This window comes from Trichechus manatus, unplaced genomic scaffold (genome assembly GCF_000243295.1).
Source record: "Trichechus manatus latirostris isolate Lorelei unplaced genomic scaffold, TriManLat1.0 scaffold00047, whole genome shotgun sequence".
NCBI classification, from domain to species: domain Eukaryota; kingdom Metazoa; phylum Chordata; class Mammalia; order Sirenia; family Trichechidae; genus Trichechus; species Trichechus manatus.
Window position 1 is genome coordinate 1903591 of NW_004443983.1, and position 19349 is coordinate 1922939.

General features: G+C 35.2%; 1 protein-coding gene across 8 annotated transcripts in view; it reads right to left on the bottom strand.

The window, feature by feature from the left end:
- The window catches only part of DMXL1 (Dmx like 1), a 157383-nt gene that overhangs the window by 41677 nt on the left and 96357 nt on the right, over nt 1-19349 (bottom strand). For 4 of the 8 annotated variants that reach the window (XM_004376969.2, XM_012555716.2, XM_023731942.1 and 1 more), the window contains 5 exons: nt 18251-18499; nt 9114-9292; nt 6539-6669; nt 4213-4298; nt 2875-3076 (listed from right to left, as the gene is read on the bottom strand). In XM_004376969.2, coding sequence (XP_004377026.1) covers nt 2875-3076; nt 4213-4298; nt 6539-6669; nt 9114-9292; nt 18251-18499 — 847 coding nt within the window. The remainder of the gene's footprint in view (nt 1-2874; nt 3077-4212; nt 4299-6538; nt 6670-9113; nt 9293-18250; nt 18500-19349) is intronic. The other 4 variants (XR_002824217.1, XR_002824218.1, XM_023731940.1 and 1 more) reach the window with 3 other exon arrangements.

Consider the following 19349-nt stretch of genomic DNA (forward strand, 5'->3'; position numbering starts at 1 on the left):
AAATAAGAGCCGTCACACGAATAGATATATGCACACCTATGTTCACTGCAGCACTGTTCATGATAGCAAAAAGATGGGAAAAAGCTAGGTGTCCATCAACGGACAAATGGATAAACAAATTATGGTATACCCACACAATGGAATGCTACGCAATGATAAAGAAAAGTGATGAAGCCATGAAACATCTTATAACATGGAGGAATCTGGAAGGCATTATGCTGAGTGAATTTAGGTGCAAAAGGACAAATATTGCATAAGACCACTATTATAAGAACTCAAGGAAATGTTTAAGACAGAACAAAAGTCTTTGATGGTTACGAGGTTGGGGAGGGAGGGAGAGTGGTATTCACTAACTACATAGCAGACAAGAATTATTTAGGTGAAGGGAAGGACATTACAGGGGAAGTCAGTACAACTGGACTAAACCAAAAGCTGAGAAGCTTCCTGAACACAAGCAAACACTTCGAGGGACAGAGTAGCAGGGGCAGGGGTCTGGGGGCCGTGGTTTCAGGGAGTAGCTAGGTCAACTGGCATAACAAAGTTTATTAAGAAAATGTTCTTCATCCCACTTTGGTAAGTGGCATCTGAGGTCTTAAAAGCTAGCAAGTGACCATCTAAGATGCATCAATTGGTCCCAACCCACCTGGAGTAAAGGAGAATGAAGAACACCATAAACACAAGGAAAAGTAGTAGCCCAAGAGACAGAAAGGGCCACATAAACCAGAGACTCCATCAGCCCGAGACCAGAAGAACTAGATGGTGCCCGGCTAACACCAAAGAGCGCCCTAACGGAACACAACAGAGAGTCCCTAACGAAGCAGGAGAAAAGTGGGGTGCAGAACTCAAATTCTAATAAAAAGAACAGACTTAACGGTTTGATTGAGACTGGAGGGACCCTCTAAGCCACGGCCCCCAGACTCTGTTAGCCCAAAACTAAAACCATTCCCGAGGCCAACTCTTCCGACAAAGATTGGACGGGACTATGGGACATAAGATGATGCTCATGAAGAGTGTGCTTCTTGGCTCAAGTAGATACATGAGACTAAATGAGCAGCTCTATCCAGAGGCGAGATGAGAAGACAGAGAGGGTCAAGAGCTAGTTGAATGGACACAGGAAATCCGGGGTAGAAAGGAGGAGTGTGCTGTCATAGTACGGGGAGTGCAATAAGGGTCAGATAACAATGTATGTACCAATTTTTGTACGAAAGACTAACTTGAATTGTAAACTTTCACTTAAAGCAAAACAATTAAAAAAAACAACAACAAAGAATGCTTTACTTGATAATCTCTTTCCCTTGACCACAAACGAAGATGAAGGAAAATCACAAGGGAGGATGAACATCTTACAAAGACTACAGGATTTCATCAAGTTAAATATTTGTTGTTTTCTTTCCTATGGACTGATTTCTTCATTTTCGTGCTAGTACAAATTTCTCTTTTGCCCTTTCTGTAAGTCTCTGAGCAAAAATAAATCACTTCCAACTCTTCAAAAAAAAAAGAAGCACACTCTTCATGAGTATCAGTTTATGCCTTATAGTCCAGTGTACTCCTGTCAGAAGAGTTGGCTTCGGGAATGGTTTTAGTTCTTGGTTAACAGAATCCAGGAGCCATGTTTTCTGGGGTTCCTCCAGTCTCAGTCAGACCATTAAGTCTGGTCTTTTTACTAGAATTTGAGTTCTGCACCCTACTTTTCTTCTGCTTTGTCAGGGACTCTGCTGTGTTCCCTGTCAGGGCGGTCACTGGTGTTAGCCGGGCACCATGTAGTTCCTGTGGTCTCAGGCTGATGAGTTTTTGGTTTATGTGGCCCCTTTTGTCTCTTTGGCTACTATTTTCCTTGTATCTTTGGTGTTCATTCTCCTCTACTCCAGGTAGGTTGGGACCAATTGATGTATCTTAGATCACCACTCGCTAGCTTTTAAGACCTCAGACGCCACTCACTAAAGTGGGATGCAGAACACTTTCTTAATAAACTTTATTATACCAGTTAACTTAGATGTCCTCTGAAACTATGGCCCTCATACCTCTGCCCCTGCTACACTGTCCCTTGAAATGTTTGCTTGTGCTCAGGAAACTTTTTAGCTTCTAATTTAGTCTGGTGGGTAGCAAGACTTTCTTGATAAAGCAAACACTGCATTGATTTAGGTTCTAGTGCCAACTCTTTATCTCCTCACAGACAGTAAAACAGTTTGTTGATCAGCTATTTTGAATAACGCTAATCTAGAGAAGATGTCAGTAAACTACAGGCCACAGGCCAAATCCAACAGTCTCACATTTTTGAAAATGTTTTGTCTATGGTTGCATTTACATCACAATGGCAGAGTTGAGTAGTTGTGACAAGACTGTATGGCCTGCAAAGCCTAAAACACTTACTACTGGCCCTCTGCAGAAAAAGTTTGCTGATTCTGGACTGAATATGCATCACAAAGACATAGATAAGAGTCTTGAACAGCAAATCAAACATCTAGTCGGCCCCATGACTCATGCACAGTGGAAAGAAATGCTGCCCTGTTGTGCACCATCTCCTTGATCAGTTGAGAATTGGACTGTTGTAATCCATAGGGTCCACTGGTTGATTTTCAAAAATAGCTAGCCAGGCCTTTTTTCCTAGTCCATCTTAGTCTAGAAGCTCTGCTGAAACCTGTTCAGCATCTAAGCAACATGCAAGCCTCCACTGATGGATGGGTGGCAGCTGCACATAAAGTGCATTGGTTAGGAACTGAACCTGAGTCTCCCGCCCGGAAGGTGAGAATTCTACCACTGAACCACCACTATCCCCAAGTTAAATGAAGGCCTTAAATATTTTTTCTCAATACTTGATAACTTTCTGATTTATTAATACTCCTACTTAAAAAGAGTACCCATAGGAAAATTTACTTGAAAGGAGTGTTTGTTGGTTCCAGCAAAGCTTTGTGGCGGAGAATTGCAGGACCTGAAGACAAACTCTCTTCAGAGGTGTGACTTGCGATATAGTTTTGAGGTGGCCCACCGTGGATTTCAAGTCGTCGGAGAAGAACTTGCTCCCAACATTGCAGAGTTTTTAGAACTGCATGACAAAGTGGTGAACTAACTGGAAGCTCTAAAAAGTGAAAATAAAATTGGCCCACCTTTTACCTTTTGCAGTAAAATGCTGTATTTAATTTTAAGAATGACTAAATATTAACACACACTTTGGCAGAGGAGATATGGAAAAGGATGAAGGCATGAGAATCCAGAGGTTTATAAAAACAATGTCATAAATATGCATAGCATTTGAACATAATTAGGTGGCCTAGAATGGCAGAAAAAAGGGTACTCTAAGTAGAAATTACATCTAGCTCTAGTACTAGAACTTGGGATTACTCTTATAATTTATGGTTTAAATTACTACTATATCAATTACTGCTTTTTGACTTTAATTTCATATGAAAAATGTACCTGAAGTTATAAAAATGTCTGGGTGGAAAATTGCTTTAAATCTTTGTATCAGCCCATTTTCTGTATGACATATAAACTTAAGATTTGTCTAGAAAAGTAATAAGTTAAAAGAACCTTTTAAAAGCTAAGTAATACCACAAAACTCAGCACTTTCCAATCCTATCCCTCCACATTCCTGAGTCCTGACCCCACTTTTAACTTGTACCTCTTCCTGCTATTCACCTCCATATAAGCATGCATATTCTGTGAGTTCTTGGTTTTTCAATTTTAGAAAAGATCTACTAATTTATTACCTATGGAACTTGAGAATAAACTTCTCCTCTCTTCATAATTCCAACATAACCACATCAAAATTTCTGGCTAAACTGCTATTTTAGTATTTACCTTATTTACATATATGTAAAATACAGTTCATAGCTGAACCACTTGGTATACAATCATGCTTCTCTCTTTTCTGTACAATCTTTTGCTCCTTGGAGTTAATAATTGGTAAGTTTTTACACTGGCTTACTAGTCTATGTATCTACCACTGTTTCATCCCCAGACACTCAGCCAGAGCTATAAATACTGTCTCAGTACAGTGAATCACATCAGGTTCAGTTCCCTTGTTTTCTCGGACACTGCCATTCTAGAGTACCCAACAGTATAAGACACATTTACAAGTGGTTTGGTTTGGTTAAAAGAAACTTATCTTCAACAACAGCATGAGTGTAAATTTTTTTTCTCCCCTATTAAAAAAAAATAAGAGTGGTAAATTAAAAGCACAGCAATAGTGGTTCACGTTAAGATATTTATTACCTGCGAGATCATGGCCTGCAAAAGGATAGAAAGTCTTCAAATTGTTGAGCACCAACTGCACCATTGCCAATCGCATCAACGACCAACTAAAAATAAAGCAACAGTGGCTCTGTTAAATATTTACTTAGATATTAAAGAGAGTACACCACCTTTTGACCCAATAATTCCACTACTAGGAATCTACCCTGAAGATGTACCACTAGAAAAACAAAACAATATATGCCTGCAGTTACTCATGTCAGCATTATTTGTAATAGCAAAAAAGTAGAAACAATGATTTTTATACAGTTTGACTTCTGAACTGTATAAACGTTTTATATATTCTAAAATTAAGTCAACAGAAAAAAATAACACCAATAAGTTTTTTAAAAATCATAATAACATAATAATTCTTCCTTTCAATAAAGTACTTCATTTCCTCTAATATACTTATTTCTTTTGGAAAATTTCTATTTTTTATCGTATCATTAACATATTATGTCTTAATAAAAAATGTACACTTTTCATAGATAAACAACATATTGATAGAGATGAGATACTATACCATACATAATTCATGCATATGAAGACAATGCAGTACTAGAGCTGGTTGTGGGTATTTAAATGTTTATGCTATTTATAATATGCAAAACAGATATTCGATAATATTAACCATTCTATTCGTTAAAATAAATTAGGTAAACATTTATTGAAATACCTTTCAATTTAGAAACTTTAAAAATACAGGTAATAGTTTGGAAATTACTTAAACAAACATAAATCTATAATGTATAACCTAGAGATAACCACTATTATTTCTTGTCTATATATGTTTGGGTATATGTACCTACATTCATCTATCTGTCTGTCTGTCAGTCTTTCTATCTTCGTATAGATACACTTTTGCAAAAAGATCTTACAATACATACTTTTTAAAACATGTTATCCTCCAATTAATATACTGTGAATAGTTTCCAACATAATTTCATATCCTCCTATAATTACATTGTTATTACTTGTATAGTATTCCCTCATACATTTACATCACAATGTAAATAATTCTTATTTTTTGAGGATGAAGATAATGCCAGGATTCCTTGAGTTAATGGGAAAATGGTGATGTCATTAATAAAATTATGCAAGTAAAGGGAGAGGAAGTTTGCAAATTAAAGACAAAATTAGTTATTTTAATAATAAAAAGGAAAGTATTTCCAATTTTCATGAATGACTCCAATGATTTTAAGTTTCTATTTTCTAATCCATAATTCTGTAATCTAAATATCACAGAATCCTAAGTGATCTGTGGAATGAACTTTGAGAATCCCATGAATCTCCTGAAATTGCATGACTTATTTTGTGTGCCTTTGAATTTTTGTGAAAAGACGTCCCAAGCTTTTGTTAGCTTCTCAAAGAGATAGCCTACGATCACCCCCACCCTAAATTTAAGAGCCATTTCTTTAATTACACTCGAATGCTATGAATTAGTTGTATAAACCAAGTATGTGACTTTACCTTTCCTGGTAAGCTCTTCATGTATAAAATGATGGTGTTGCAAATGATCCTTTCTAGTCTATGTTGTGCAAGGACTATGAAGACATCTGTTCATGTTTACTGAATTATGTACCTAGATATTCTGTACAATTAAAGAAAACCCCGAAATCATAAGCCACTGAGGAGAAAAGCTTAATTAAGAGCATGTATAAAAGTTCCATTAATAAAAGTGTACTCTGAGAGACCCTTATGTCTGCTGCACACTGCGCACTACACAAGTCTAGAGGCACCATGTCTATGGCAGTTCAGTCCCTCACTATGCTCTGTTGATGTGTATGTTAAATATGTTTAGGAAACACTGCATATCAAAATCATCTTTTAAGTGGTTCACAATGTACACTATTAGCACATTTAAAGTCTCTGAGATGTCCTGTAGTAAAAATATTAGTTTGTTATTATTTAATCCAGTTTTGCTAAACTTGTGTGTATATGGAAGCCTTTTTAAAGCTAGTACTTACTGACATCTTATAGTATTTCTGTACTACTGAAAAGATATTCGATTCTCCAGGCTAACAATGGGACTTGTTTATCTTAGAGGAGCAAAGAGCAAAAAATAATCTCATAGCAAGATCTGTGAGGAATGATACAAATTATAAATTATCCACTCATTTATAATCAAAATTTAACTGGGATATTATTAATAAGGAAAAGAATTTAACAATTTCAACTAAAGAAATTTTAGTTATAACGCATTATAATTCACAAAGCGATTAATTTCACGTATTGTTTTTAAAATTACTATTTATATAAGACATGACAAAATATTTCTTTCAAAGAAGCTTAAAATATTCCATACCTATATGAATTTGAGTTAGAATGCTCCTGGAGATGGAAATCTGAAGCTAAAATATCGTCACTGTCATCATCACTTTCCAGACTCTCCTCTGAATCATACTCTGCTCTACTTTGCAAAGCTGTTAGAAAAGGCTACAATAAAAAAAGTTACAGAATTCATCATCCAAATATCTGATTTAATGCATTCAAGCAGATAGTTAATAATAATTCATCCCATTTTCAGATACTTTATTATGAGACAAATAACTAGTAATTGGCTGCCTTTTTTCTTTGCCAGTCTATTCCTTTGACATCACTTTAGATAATGCCCTTATTTATTTATCCACTCAACAAAAAATTATATTAAGTACTCACAATTTGCCAAAGAGTGTACTTGGACATAAGAATTTTTAAGATGGCTAGGGATGGAGCTTATATTTTAGTGGAAAAGACAGGCAAATAACTGAAAACTAAATACAAATTGAATTGTCATGACTGAAAAAAAAAGAGATGGTGAGGGAAAGGGAGAGTTGAGATAGAGAACAATAAGGAGAGAACTGAGATAAGCTGGTCACAAAGGGCCTCGTTGAAAACTGGAATTTATGTGAGACCTACAGGACAAGGATGGATAAGCCACATAACAAGAGACGAAAAGAAATTTAGACAGTGGAAATAGCATTTAGAAAGGCTCTAATACAGGAAAGAACTTGGTGTGAAAAAAGAATAGTTTGACTGAAGTCTAGTAAGCAAGAGGGTGAGCAAGATGAGAGAGGTTGAAGAGAATGGCGGATGACAGATTAGGTAGGGTTTTGTAGACCATGGTAAAGAGTATAACGGAATTCCTCTAGTGAGTTTTAGTAAAGGACAGGTACTGAAATTTGTATTTTAACAATATTAGTATCACCACTCTGTAGTGAGAGAAAAATCAAATGGCAAGAGTAGAAATGGAGAGAAGCAACAGATTCAATGTATATTTTGGAGAGAGCACTGACAAAGATTTGCTGATAGATTTGGGAAGCAAGGGAAAGTGAGGAAAAAAGAATGATTTCTAGACTTCTGGGTTGAGCAACTCTAAGGATGATAAAGATGCCATTTACTAAAATGAGAAGATTTTGGGGTAGGATGAGAGGTCTGTGGGAAAATAAATCCGAAAGTCAGAATCTGGAAAGAGACTAAGATTCAGAGGTGTTACATATATGAGTCAAAAATGGCCTTTGTGTATTGGACCCAGATTATTTCTTCCTAGCAAGCTGAGGCCTGTTAGCCCAAAAAGCCTGCTGGCACAAAACTCAAATGTACACACATTCAGTGGTTTTAAACATAGCCCAAATAAGCAGATTTTTAGCAACTTAGAGCCTGCCTACTTTACATACCTTGTGATATACTGCACCCAATATTTGCTATATCTGTTATTGCTGTTGTTAGGTGTCATCGAGTCTGTTCTGACTCACAGCAACCCTATGTATAACAGAACGAAACATTGCCCAGTCCTGCGCCATATCTAGAGTCTCTTAAATGACAGCAATGTCAATATTCCATGGTCAAGGACTTCTTCTATAACTCCATTTATGTTCGACTTCAATTTCACTTTCAGTGTTACGACTTTTCATTTCTTTGATGCATTTTCATCTTTGTTAGCCAATTTCTTTTTGATTATCTAATTTTGTTAAATGTCACACGGGTTTATCACTGGGAGACGAGGAAAGACAACTACACATTTTACAGTATGTGTGTGAACTGAGTAACCTGCACGACAACCAACCACCTATCTACTTTGAGAAAAGTGACAGTGTTTGTCACTGATCATGATGTGCATCAATTATTTACACAGTGATTTGTGGACTGAAGAAGGCTAGAAGGAAGTTTTTACTTTATGTGATTGAGGTCGTCGTCATTAGTTGCTGTCAAGTAGATTCTGACTCATGGCGACTGTGTGCAGAGTAGAACTGCTTCATAGGGTTTTCAAGGAAGTGACCTTTTGAGAGCAGACTGGCAGACTTGTCTTCCTTCAGAGGTGCCTCTGGGTGAGTTCAAACCACCAACCTTTCAGTTACTAGTTGAGTGTTAACTGTTAGCGCCACCTAGGAACTCCTTTACACGATTATTCCCATTTAATAAACTATAACAATTGAAACATGAACCACATTGTTGGGAGACTAATGTTATTTAACTGAACAGTGGCAACTGAAATTTGTGCATATTACAACCATGTAAAGCAAGGACTGCCTGTAATATCAAAAAGAAATGAAACAGTAGAGATGACCAGGGCACTCTGACTTCTGGCAGAGTCTTCAGTCCTTAACTACTATCAAGAACATTGACATTAAAGTGTTAACCAAGTTCTCTTTTTATCTTGTTGAGTACTTTGTCTTATTTAAAATCCAAAATTCATAATTTATCAAAGATCTGTCTTAAAAACTGGTTGGAAATATAGCAAAAATTTATCATGGTATGTTTTTTGGAATGTAGCTTAATAAAAATTTTCTAAATCAGAGTGGAAAAATATTTGGATGTACCAATAGTTAGTTATACTTCTATTTTAAACACTTTCATTTCCATTTGACTACATAAATACTGATATGGATAATACGTATTACCTTGGCTATGAAATAGTCCCAGATACTGAGCTCAGGTGGGATGAACTTCTCTTTGACTACCAGTGACTCCTGGCTTACTGGTGGTGAAGAAGAGGTCAGTGGAGCAGATTCTCTGCAAGACATTTTTGATGACCTAAAATGTTTGTTCTGTTTTTCTCCTTCTTCCACTAATGAAGAAACTAACAACAACAAAATAAAGTATAAAAGTAAGTACTATTTTCATGGTACTTATTTAACCTGCCTTTATATAAGATCTAATGTTAACTAAAAACAAGAATACCAAAAGAATGAGATTATTATTATGAAAGTATACAGCAGGTAAATAAACAGGGGAAGTGAGACAAAAATCTTGTTGTATAACAATCTTTTCTTTTACCTCAACTTGTCCCTTACTCTCTGAACGTTGACTTGTCTATTGTATATTTAGCATAATAGGATGTAATATCTGCCTGTAAATCAGTCCATAAGTTAGCTAGGAACATGATAGGAAATTTTCTACATACTTCTACTTTGTTTTTTAGGAATATCATGGATGTGATATCAATGTTAATTAAAAGCAACAACACACTTCTGAGATTCTTCAGTGAGCTCTTGGTCTCATATCTACATATCAAACTATGTTTTTTATTACAAAATATATTTAACAATTCAAGCACCATAACTATTCAATTAAACTGATTCAAACTTTTGGGAATGGCACACAGATGAAATTTCCTAGTCCAAGAAGAGGGAGGAAATGCTAGAACACTTAACCGTTAGGTCTTCAGTATTATCTTAGAAAAACAGTTATACACATCTTATAGAATTTATACACTAAGTCACAAGACGTAAATCACCAGTAGGGAATCAAACCAAAAAACCAAACTCACTGCCGTTGAGTCAATTCTGACTCACAGCGACCCTATATGACAGACGAGAACTACTCCATAGGGTTTCCAAGGAGCAGCTAGTGGATTCGAACTGCCAACTTTTTGGTTCGCACCCAAGCTCTTAACTACTGTGCCACCAGGGCTCCAGTAGGGAATCAAGGATCTCCCAAACACAGTCATGGTCTAATAGATAGGCAAACAGCTCTACAATAAGGCAGACCAATATTCTCCACCAATGGTTGCAGTGAGAATTTACTTACCTTCTGAAGGAATGTAAATATTTGGGCTGTAATACAACCTTATTATTTGAAGCTGCTCAGCATGCACATGCATTATATCAAGCTTACAGTCAAGCTGAGTTTAACACAGTAATTTAGTTATTTAAAAAAAAAAGTAATTAAGATGAATAAAATATTAGTATTCTAAGTATTATCATTATTAGTCTTTCAAAAGATTTTAAAAGGATTTGCCAAATTAAATGTGCATTCTTTTTTGATCTCATTAGCACTCCATAGTCAACAATCAGGTTTCCAACATACCTGTGGCATATACTTACACACGTTCTAAAACTTAAACAGTGGTTTCATCAAGTGAAATATATTTTTACCTTTCAAAAATTAATGCTAAGTTTTAAGATAAATATATCATCCGATTTTAACATCACTCTTTGCTTCTTTCGTATTTGTTATTAGAACTCAGAGGCATGGAGAATCTCCAAGAAAATAAAACTTCTAACAATGCTAAATTAATATATTTTGCCAAAATTGTTATATCATAAAACATACAGTTTTAAAAGCAAAGACATTGTCTACGAATTCAGACAAATGACATTAAAATAAGAAATTAACCATACTGGGGGAAATGCTAAAAATTTATAAACCCAATGGCAGGAAGTACAAAACTACTTATCAAAACCCTTTTCATGAACAAGGACAACAAAAATTTTTTTTTGGCAAGTAGGTTCACAGTACTGATGGTACATTATTCAAGATGCTACAAATAAAATGACTTGAGTGAAACCTCTCAGGAAACAAAATATGCTGTGGCTCGTCATTAGAGTAGCTTCCTTTTTCCCTCAAATTTCACCAAGACCTAAGGCGAATTTAGGTTGGCCTAGATAGGTCATGAAGTTAGGGCCACCAATAGAGAATATATAGCTGTTGAGTGTGTTCAACTGGCTGTTTTTGAAAATGCTAAGATCTTCTGCTACTCTTTGGAGAAAAACAGACTTTACTGTTCCGTTAAGGGGGAAAAACTGGCTGATTTACCAGTAATAAAAAGAAGAAAATCAGTATTAAGAAGAAATGAAGATGAAACTTGGGTAAAGAGCTTATGATTTATAAGGAGGGAGAGGGGGAGGAGGAAGAAAAAGCGGTTGAAAGAGGGAAAAAGGAAGCGAAGGTAGGTAAAAGGGCGGGCAGGAACAGAGGAATGCAGGGAGAGGAGTAAAGGAGGAGAAGGGAAGAGGATACAGGAGAGGCGGAAGAGGGAAGAGAGAAGAGAGCAAGAGAGAGAAAGGAGACGGGACGAGAGGGAAAGGAGGAGAGAGAACAGAGAAAGCGGCAGGGAAGGCGAAAGGGATGCAGGGAGGGGAAAAGAGAAAGGGAAGCACGTGGTAAGGGGAAGAAGAAAATAAACTTGATCAATGTTTAGTATCTGGATCTACAGGTATTTGGAGATCACTGACCTAGAGCACTACTTATCAGTCACCCCAAAGGCCACACTATGGGTCTGTCTATAAGATTTCAGCTCAGATTCAAGGGAGTTATTAAAAATTAGAATGGATAAAATACATTCAAGCCCTTTTGCTGCAGCACTTAGGACTGCCAGAAGTATTGAAAGTGGAGAAACAGCACATGCTTAGTCTCAATTTAAGGTTCCTAGAAATACTGAGTCTAGGTCAGAGAGCTGGGATGTTTCTCACGTCTAAGTTCTTTTTTTTGCCATCAGACTTTAGCAGTGAAATTAAAGGATATTAAATGAAGATATTTATCTGTAAAATTTTATGTTTATACAAGTGCCTTTTTTTGGAGTGTTTTCTTTTGACTCCTTTGCTTTTTATATAAGAATTTGTCTTCCCTATAATATTATGAAATGTATGAACAGAATATATTTTAAACTTTAAATTAAAATTTACATTACATGGCCCTCAATAAATAGTCTGGCCAAGAACTCTAACAACAACAAAAAAATGTATTCCCTTCCTGGGAAAATTAGTTATTTTGAGAGTCAACAGTCTTTTAAAACTTCTTTATAATAAATCACCAGTTAATACTGTTGGGCATTATTCCACTCCTAGGTATACACCCAAAATAGTTGAAAGCACAGACTCAAAAAGAGACTTGTACACCAATGTTCTCTGTAAGTACTATTCACAAAAGCCAAAAGGTGAAAACAACCTAAATGTCCATCAACAGATGAATGGATAAACAAAATGCGGTACATACACACAACGGGATAGTACACAGCCAACAGGAGAAATGAAGTCTTGATATATGCTACAGTATGGATGGAGTTTGAAGGCATTATGCTGAGAGAAATAAGCCAATCACAAAAGGACAAATATTGGATAACCTCACTTATATAAAAAGAGAAGAAAAGGCAAATGTATAGAGACCAAAGTTTATTAGTGATAACCAGGCATGGGAGAGAGGGTTAATGGTGATGGAAAAACCTCATTAAGGGTAGGGTTGCACAGCTGATTGTTGTAATTGATGTCAATAAGTTGTACATTGGAAAAAAAGTTGAATTGGCAAAAGTTGTGTGATAGATATATTTACAATGAAAAAAAAGAAAAAAAAAAAAAAGAGTGGCTGCTTCTTATGTATAACCAAACACCTAATGGGATTTGTTTCCTTGGTTTGGAAGTTTAGGGTCATGGTTCCATGGGACATGCCAATTAATTGGCCTAATAATTTGTTTAGGGCTTCTGTTCTACCTCCTAGTTCGATGTATAGTGCTGGGGGTCTTAAAGGCTTGCAAGTGGCCATCCAAGGCACAGCAATTGGCCTCTATTCACCTGAAGCAACAAAGGAAGGAGAGTAAGGAATAGGAGGATATGGAAAGTGTGGCTAATTGCCTCCATGAACAACTGCCTCCTTTACCATCAGACCAGAAGAACCAGATGGTGCCCAGCTACCATTACTGAACATTTTTATCAAAGATTCCAGAGAAGAAATCTGATCAAAAGGGGGGGAAATGTAGGAACAGAACTTCAAATTCTCATGGACTCTTGACTTTCTGGAGCCATGGAGGGTGGATGAACCCCTGAAACCACTGCCCTGAGATGATCTTTAAACCTTACAGCAAAAATATCCCCTAATTAACAGTTTGGTTGAACTAGTAAAAAAGGCCTGCCTTGAGCATTATGCTCTTTTAAGAATTATCTATCTGGGATCAAATTGACAGCAGCTCAAAAGATTAGATAGAAACTTAAGAGCAGTGTGTTTATGTTAACAAGGGTTGAATAACTCAGAAAAGGAGGGTGACAATGGTTGCACAACTCGAAGAATGTAATCAGTGTCACTAAGTGGTACATGTAGAAACTGTTAAAGGTGGTATATGTTTTACTGTGTATATTCTCAACGACAGCAAAATAAATAAAATTTAGAAAAAAAAGTGTTAGGCATATTCAAATATATTTTAAACAGCCGATTTTATATTTTTAAATGTGCTCAAGTCTTACCTTTTTGGTCAAGAAATTGGGTATATTTTAATAAAAGAATGATAGCAACAACATGGGATAATCGCTAAATACTGAACATAAAATTTTTATTTTTGTACCAGTAATAGGAAAAGCAAAACATCTGGAATTTCTGATCTGTAATAAACAGACAATAAAATGCCAAAAGTATACTTTAAAATGTCTAGAACATCATTAGCATTTTCATATGTAGTAAAACATATGACACGCTTACCACAAATACAATACTTATTTCATATTTTCTTTCTCAATTTGGAGACATAAAAGATCATTACTGTAAATTTATCAAGACAGAAAATTCAGTTCTCAAATTGCAGATATTATCAAAATATAGTAAAAATTATTTAATTAAAATAAAAATACATTGCTTTGCTATACAGTATGCAATAAAAAGCAAACGTATGGATTTCTAACTGTTAGCAGAAAAAAAGTAATTGTTTGAAAATTGCTATTGCTTAGTCTATTTTGTACTTTAAACATTAACCCTAACAAAAAAAACCTCAAAAATGCACATATACACAACATTCAGTTTTAGTTACTTAGAAAAACCAAAATCGTCTTTAACATATTATTTGAAACTCGAAAGAAAATTTTAAAATATTCTGATTAAAAATTAAATTACTAATTTATGTACATTAATTTTGTTAAGAATTCTGACCTGCCAAGACCCAGTCTAATGAAATTCATTCTTAAATTACAAACTGTAAGTTATATTTCAATATCATCTCACTAAAGGAATTAGTGTATAAAGCATATAATAGGCATGTAGAAAGAAATATAGTTCATGAAATTTATTGCAAAGAAAATTAAAATCAGAATTTATACCAGAACAAGGAATGACGACTTCTAAATTCCTCTAATACTACTACGTTTATGAAAATACTTTTTAGAAAACAGATGGTTAGGGGTTCTAAACATGTATTTGATCCTCAATATAAAATATTTTGGAGCCCCTGTGGCGCAATGTTTAAAAGCTTGGCTGCTAACCAAAAGGTCAGCAGTTCAAATCCACCAGCTGCTCCCTGGAAATCCTATAGGGCAGTTCTATTCTGTCCTATAGGGTGGCTATGAGTTGGAATCGACTCAACGGCAATGGGTTTGGTCTTTTTGGTTTTATATAATATTTTGACCCTAACTGGATCATCAGCTAAATAAATATATTTGTCAGTTTTCATTCTGCTAAATTTAAATACTAAAAATTAAAATATACAAATGTTAATTTTTTACTGAGTTCACATCAACTTTTCTAAATTGCATTATTTTACTTCTTTGGACCATAACGTATATTATATATAACCTAAGGCAATTAGACTCTCCGGACATCGTAATTATGTTTAGCAATAATCCAAAGTGTTTTCCCTTCTTTCCCTCCTTTTCTGTTCCTTTCTTTTTCTACCTGCTTCTCAGACTAGGTCAGATTTGGAATCAGTGGGCTTTTGGCTTCATCATTCAGTGAGTATACTCCTTTTTTTCTGGTTAGCAACTGATTAAATACATCATTTCTGTTTTCTGTAAGTGCTCCTTCAGTTACTTCCATGATTATTTGTTTTCAGAATAGTGTCTGGGTTCTAAAAGATAGATGAGCACTACAAAAGCTGGATGTGACTACATCTAGCCCTACCATTAACTGAAACACCACATGTTTTAAGTATTCTATATTATTTGGTTACCATGATCCAATCAAGAGGTTAAACACATAAATACAGATAAATTTTGGTCACTTTGATTATTAGGGGTTCTTAGGTTACTGTCAGAAAGTGGTAGGATACAGTTTATGATGGTAATTGAAAGATAATTTATAATATAGTACTATGCACTGGTACCATGCCTAGAAATATCAACTAAATTTAAATGCTCAAGTAAGAAGCAAAGTGGGCCAAATGCTTTGGGTAAGGTTCTTTACATGCCTGTGCTCAGCACAAATGGTTGAAACTGAGAGCTGCTGCCTGGATAGTAAGAATGAATCTTTCATTTTTTACAAGGGTATGGACTTTCCTCGGCAAGACTTTATCCCTTTCTAACATTTCACATTGACAAGATCAGCATCTTATCAAACAATTTTCTCTCAAAGCATATTAAAAACAAGGTCAAAATCAGCTTACCCATTATTTATTTAAAACTAAATAAAGCTATAAATCTTACTTCTCTTAGACTTTGAAAGTTTTTCTTTAATTAAATTCAGAGCCCAATATTTGTTATGAAGGTAGTCTTTTACTTTTTTTTTAATTAAAATAAAAAATTAATAAAGCATAGGAAATTACTCTTTAAAAATCACAAAAAGGATGTTACAATAATTAAAATGCTAGCAAATGTAAATTTCCATATGAAATTTGAAGTTCATAAGAAGAAAAGGTAGAAGGAAAAATAAGTTCAATTTAGGGCAAAGGGAAAGGGCCAAAGAGATAAAACTGTGATTACAATAGTAAGGAAAGCAGTAGGCAGATGAGAACAAGGCAGTATGGTATTAAGTGTCAGGAGAAGCCATTCTAGCCTTGTGCATTTTCGGTAGCTTGCAGCAGTCAAAACTGAATCAGCTAGCCCCTGGCCTTGTTCAAGGAAGTTAGGGGCCATGGCAGGGAAGATTATCAATTACCCCTTCTGATGCCACCTGCCCTAAAAGTACTATTTCATGGGTATGTCAAATACTTATAATGAAGTCCAATGTGAGGTCCATGCTCAAAAATATTGGCTTGTTCTTAACACTCAAAATTACTTTAACAGGAATGGCAGAGATTCTGTTTTAAATGCAGCAATGACAAATTGCATTTACCTCTAAAGTAAATAACTGCCTATTTTTGTAAATAAAATTGTACTGGAACACAGTCATGCTCATTTGCCTACCTGTTGTCAAAGACTTCTTTTGTGTTATAGTGGCAGAGTTGAATTGTTGTGAGAGAGAACAAAGGGCCTGCAAAGTCTAAATTACATACCATTCAGCCTTTTACAGAAAAAACTTGGCCAACTTCTGTTCAAAGTCATAAATTGAATTTGCCTTACTACAAGTATTAAACATAAAGAACTAATAATGAATCCTTGCCTGTTCTTTTTTTCTTTTTTTTTTGGTGGGAGAGGGGAAGAAAGTAGGAGTGTCCTGGTAATTAAAGAAACAGTTTCAAACAAGTGGAGGAAACAGAATCTAGGCTAACATGGTTTTGTTTCATAGTCAGGAGCTTTTTGTTGTACAATCATGCACGGCCACATCTTAGTGGAAACTGCTTTTGTGTGTGGACGGTATAGAAGAAATAGGTAAAATGGAAAAAGTGAATTAAACTTCATAACGAGATAAATGATCTTGCTAAGTTTCCCAAATACATATATATACACACACACACACACACACACACACTCACTCACACACACACACACATACGGCTTTTTTATTGGAAGACATTTAAAAATTTTTACTTCTTCAGTATGTCAGTATAGGATGAAGCAGGTTTTCAGGTATTATATATTAATCCCCAAATCTACTCCCTATAACCTCCAAAATTTAAAAATCAAGATTATCGCATATGACCTAATAAATTACAAAAAGAAAACTTAACAGAAAGGCAAAAAGCATCATAAAGATTCTTTTCTGGTCAAAAACATTTGATGCTTCTATCTTTAAATTAATATACTACATATAGTTTTAATATCAGGAAGTACTGGAAAGGGGATACAATTGTTTACAATATTTACTTTTGATGCTATTACAAACACTTAGAAATCCAAAACCCCCAATGGCCAGAATCACAATAAGCAAACTATAAAGCAGCCTCAGCTGAAATGTTTTTCTGGTCATTTCAAGCCATAGTCTGATTTACCATGATTAGCACTGACATTTCTTTATTTTTACATACTTAAAAATATGTTGAAGTCTAAGGGAAAACATAAAAAGTAAATTTCAAATTTAACAGCAGAATAAAATAGTTAAGATCGTTTTCTAACATGCTAATCATTGTTTTAAATCAATAAAATGGCTTCATTAAAGGAAATGCTTCAATTTTTTATAAATGCCAAACAAAATAAAACTGGCCCAATGTACCCCAACCCCTCCAAAACAGCACAAAGCAAGATGAACTGTAAAAGCCTATTTCTAAAGCTAATATCTTGCCTGCAAGACTGGGAGGGCTATGAGAACTGATGGCTGAAAGAGCTTTGGAAAAGCCCACACACTCCATGGAGAATACCACTACCTGGTGGGGGCTAGGCATAGCAAAGTGCCTTCCTGCCAAAAAAAGAAGAGAGAATCTGTATTTGGGATAGAACAAAAACCAATATCACAGTGTATTTTAAAGCAAATAAAATTTTCAATAGTAAAAGAGCTAAGAAAATTACATTTGTTTTAGTCATTAATGCTAAAACAGACTGCTGCATGATTATCTTAAGGATTGAAAATTGCATCAGAAACTTTATATTGCATTTTTATCATAAAGCTGTATTTTAAGAAAATGGTCTATAACAAGAACTTTCTAACAGTGACTAAATTAAAATGCAATTACATTTGAGAAAGTTATTGTTCAAATGAATAAAGCTTCAACCTTTTTTTAAAAAAAAAAAAGGTAGAAACATTAAAAACTCACCGGACAAACCTTTTGAATGTGTCTGTTCTTTGCTGGAAACATGTGCACCTCCACCAAATACAGCAGACCACATTTTTTCATTTAAAGGATGGGCCACAATCCGAAATAGTTCATTACTAGAATGTGTTGCCAGGCCATGGATGAAGAGACTAAGATAAACTGCTGTGAGAATCTCACAGAGCAAGACTGTGAGCCCTGGATGGGCTTCCTCACCAGAAGAATTCAAAAGTTGAATTAGAGAAGTTATTCCTAGAACAAACGACAAACATACCTACCACTGAAAAACAATTTTAAAAATAAAAAATAACCAGCTTTTCAAATTTTTGAAAAAATTTATTACATCAGGATTAAACATATTCTTCCTTAGATTCGTGACTAGGAAAGGCTATAATACTTAATGAACATATGTTGAGCTATTCATTCAATTTAGAGAATCATCGAAAGCCTGCAACTTCACTAAAACTGATAAAGTGGTAGGTAACCCAACTTAAATTACCATCTCAAGAGGAAGAGCTAAAATATCCCATTGTTGCAAATGAAATAAAATAATAATCTTAATGCTGTTGTTAGGTGCTATCAAGTCTGTTCCATCTCATAGCAACGTGACGTACAACTGCCAACTCCCAAGTCCTGCGCCATCCTCACAATCATTGCCATGTTTGATCCCATTGTTGTATCCACTGTGTCAGTCCATCTCATTGAGGGTCTTCCTCTTTTTCGCTGACCCTCTACTTTACCAAGCATGATGTCCTTCTCCAAGAACTGGTCTCTTCTGATAACGTGTCCAAAGTAAGTAAGACTAAGCCTCGCCACCCTTGCTTCTAAGGAGCATTCTGGCTGTACTTCTTCCAAGACAGATTTGTTCATTCTTCTGGCAGTCCATGGTATATTTAACATTCTTTGCTAACATCATAATTCAAAGGCATCAATTTTTTGGTCTTCCTTTTCACTGTCCAGTTTTACTAGGCATATGAAGCAACTGAAAACACCATGGGTTCAGTCAGGCGCACCTTCATCCTCCAAGTTACATATTTCTTCTTAATGCTTTAAAGAGATCTTCTGCAGTAGATTTCCCCAATGCAATACATCATTTGATTTC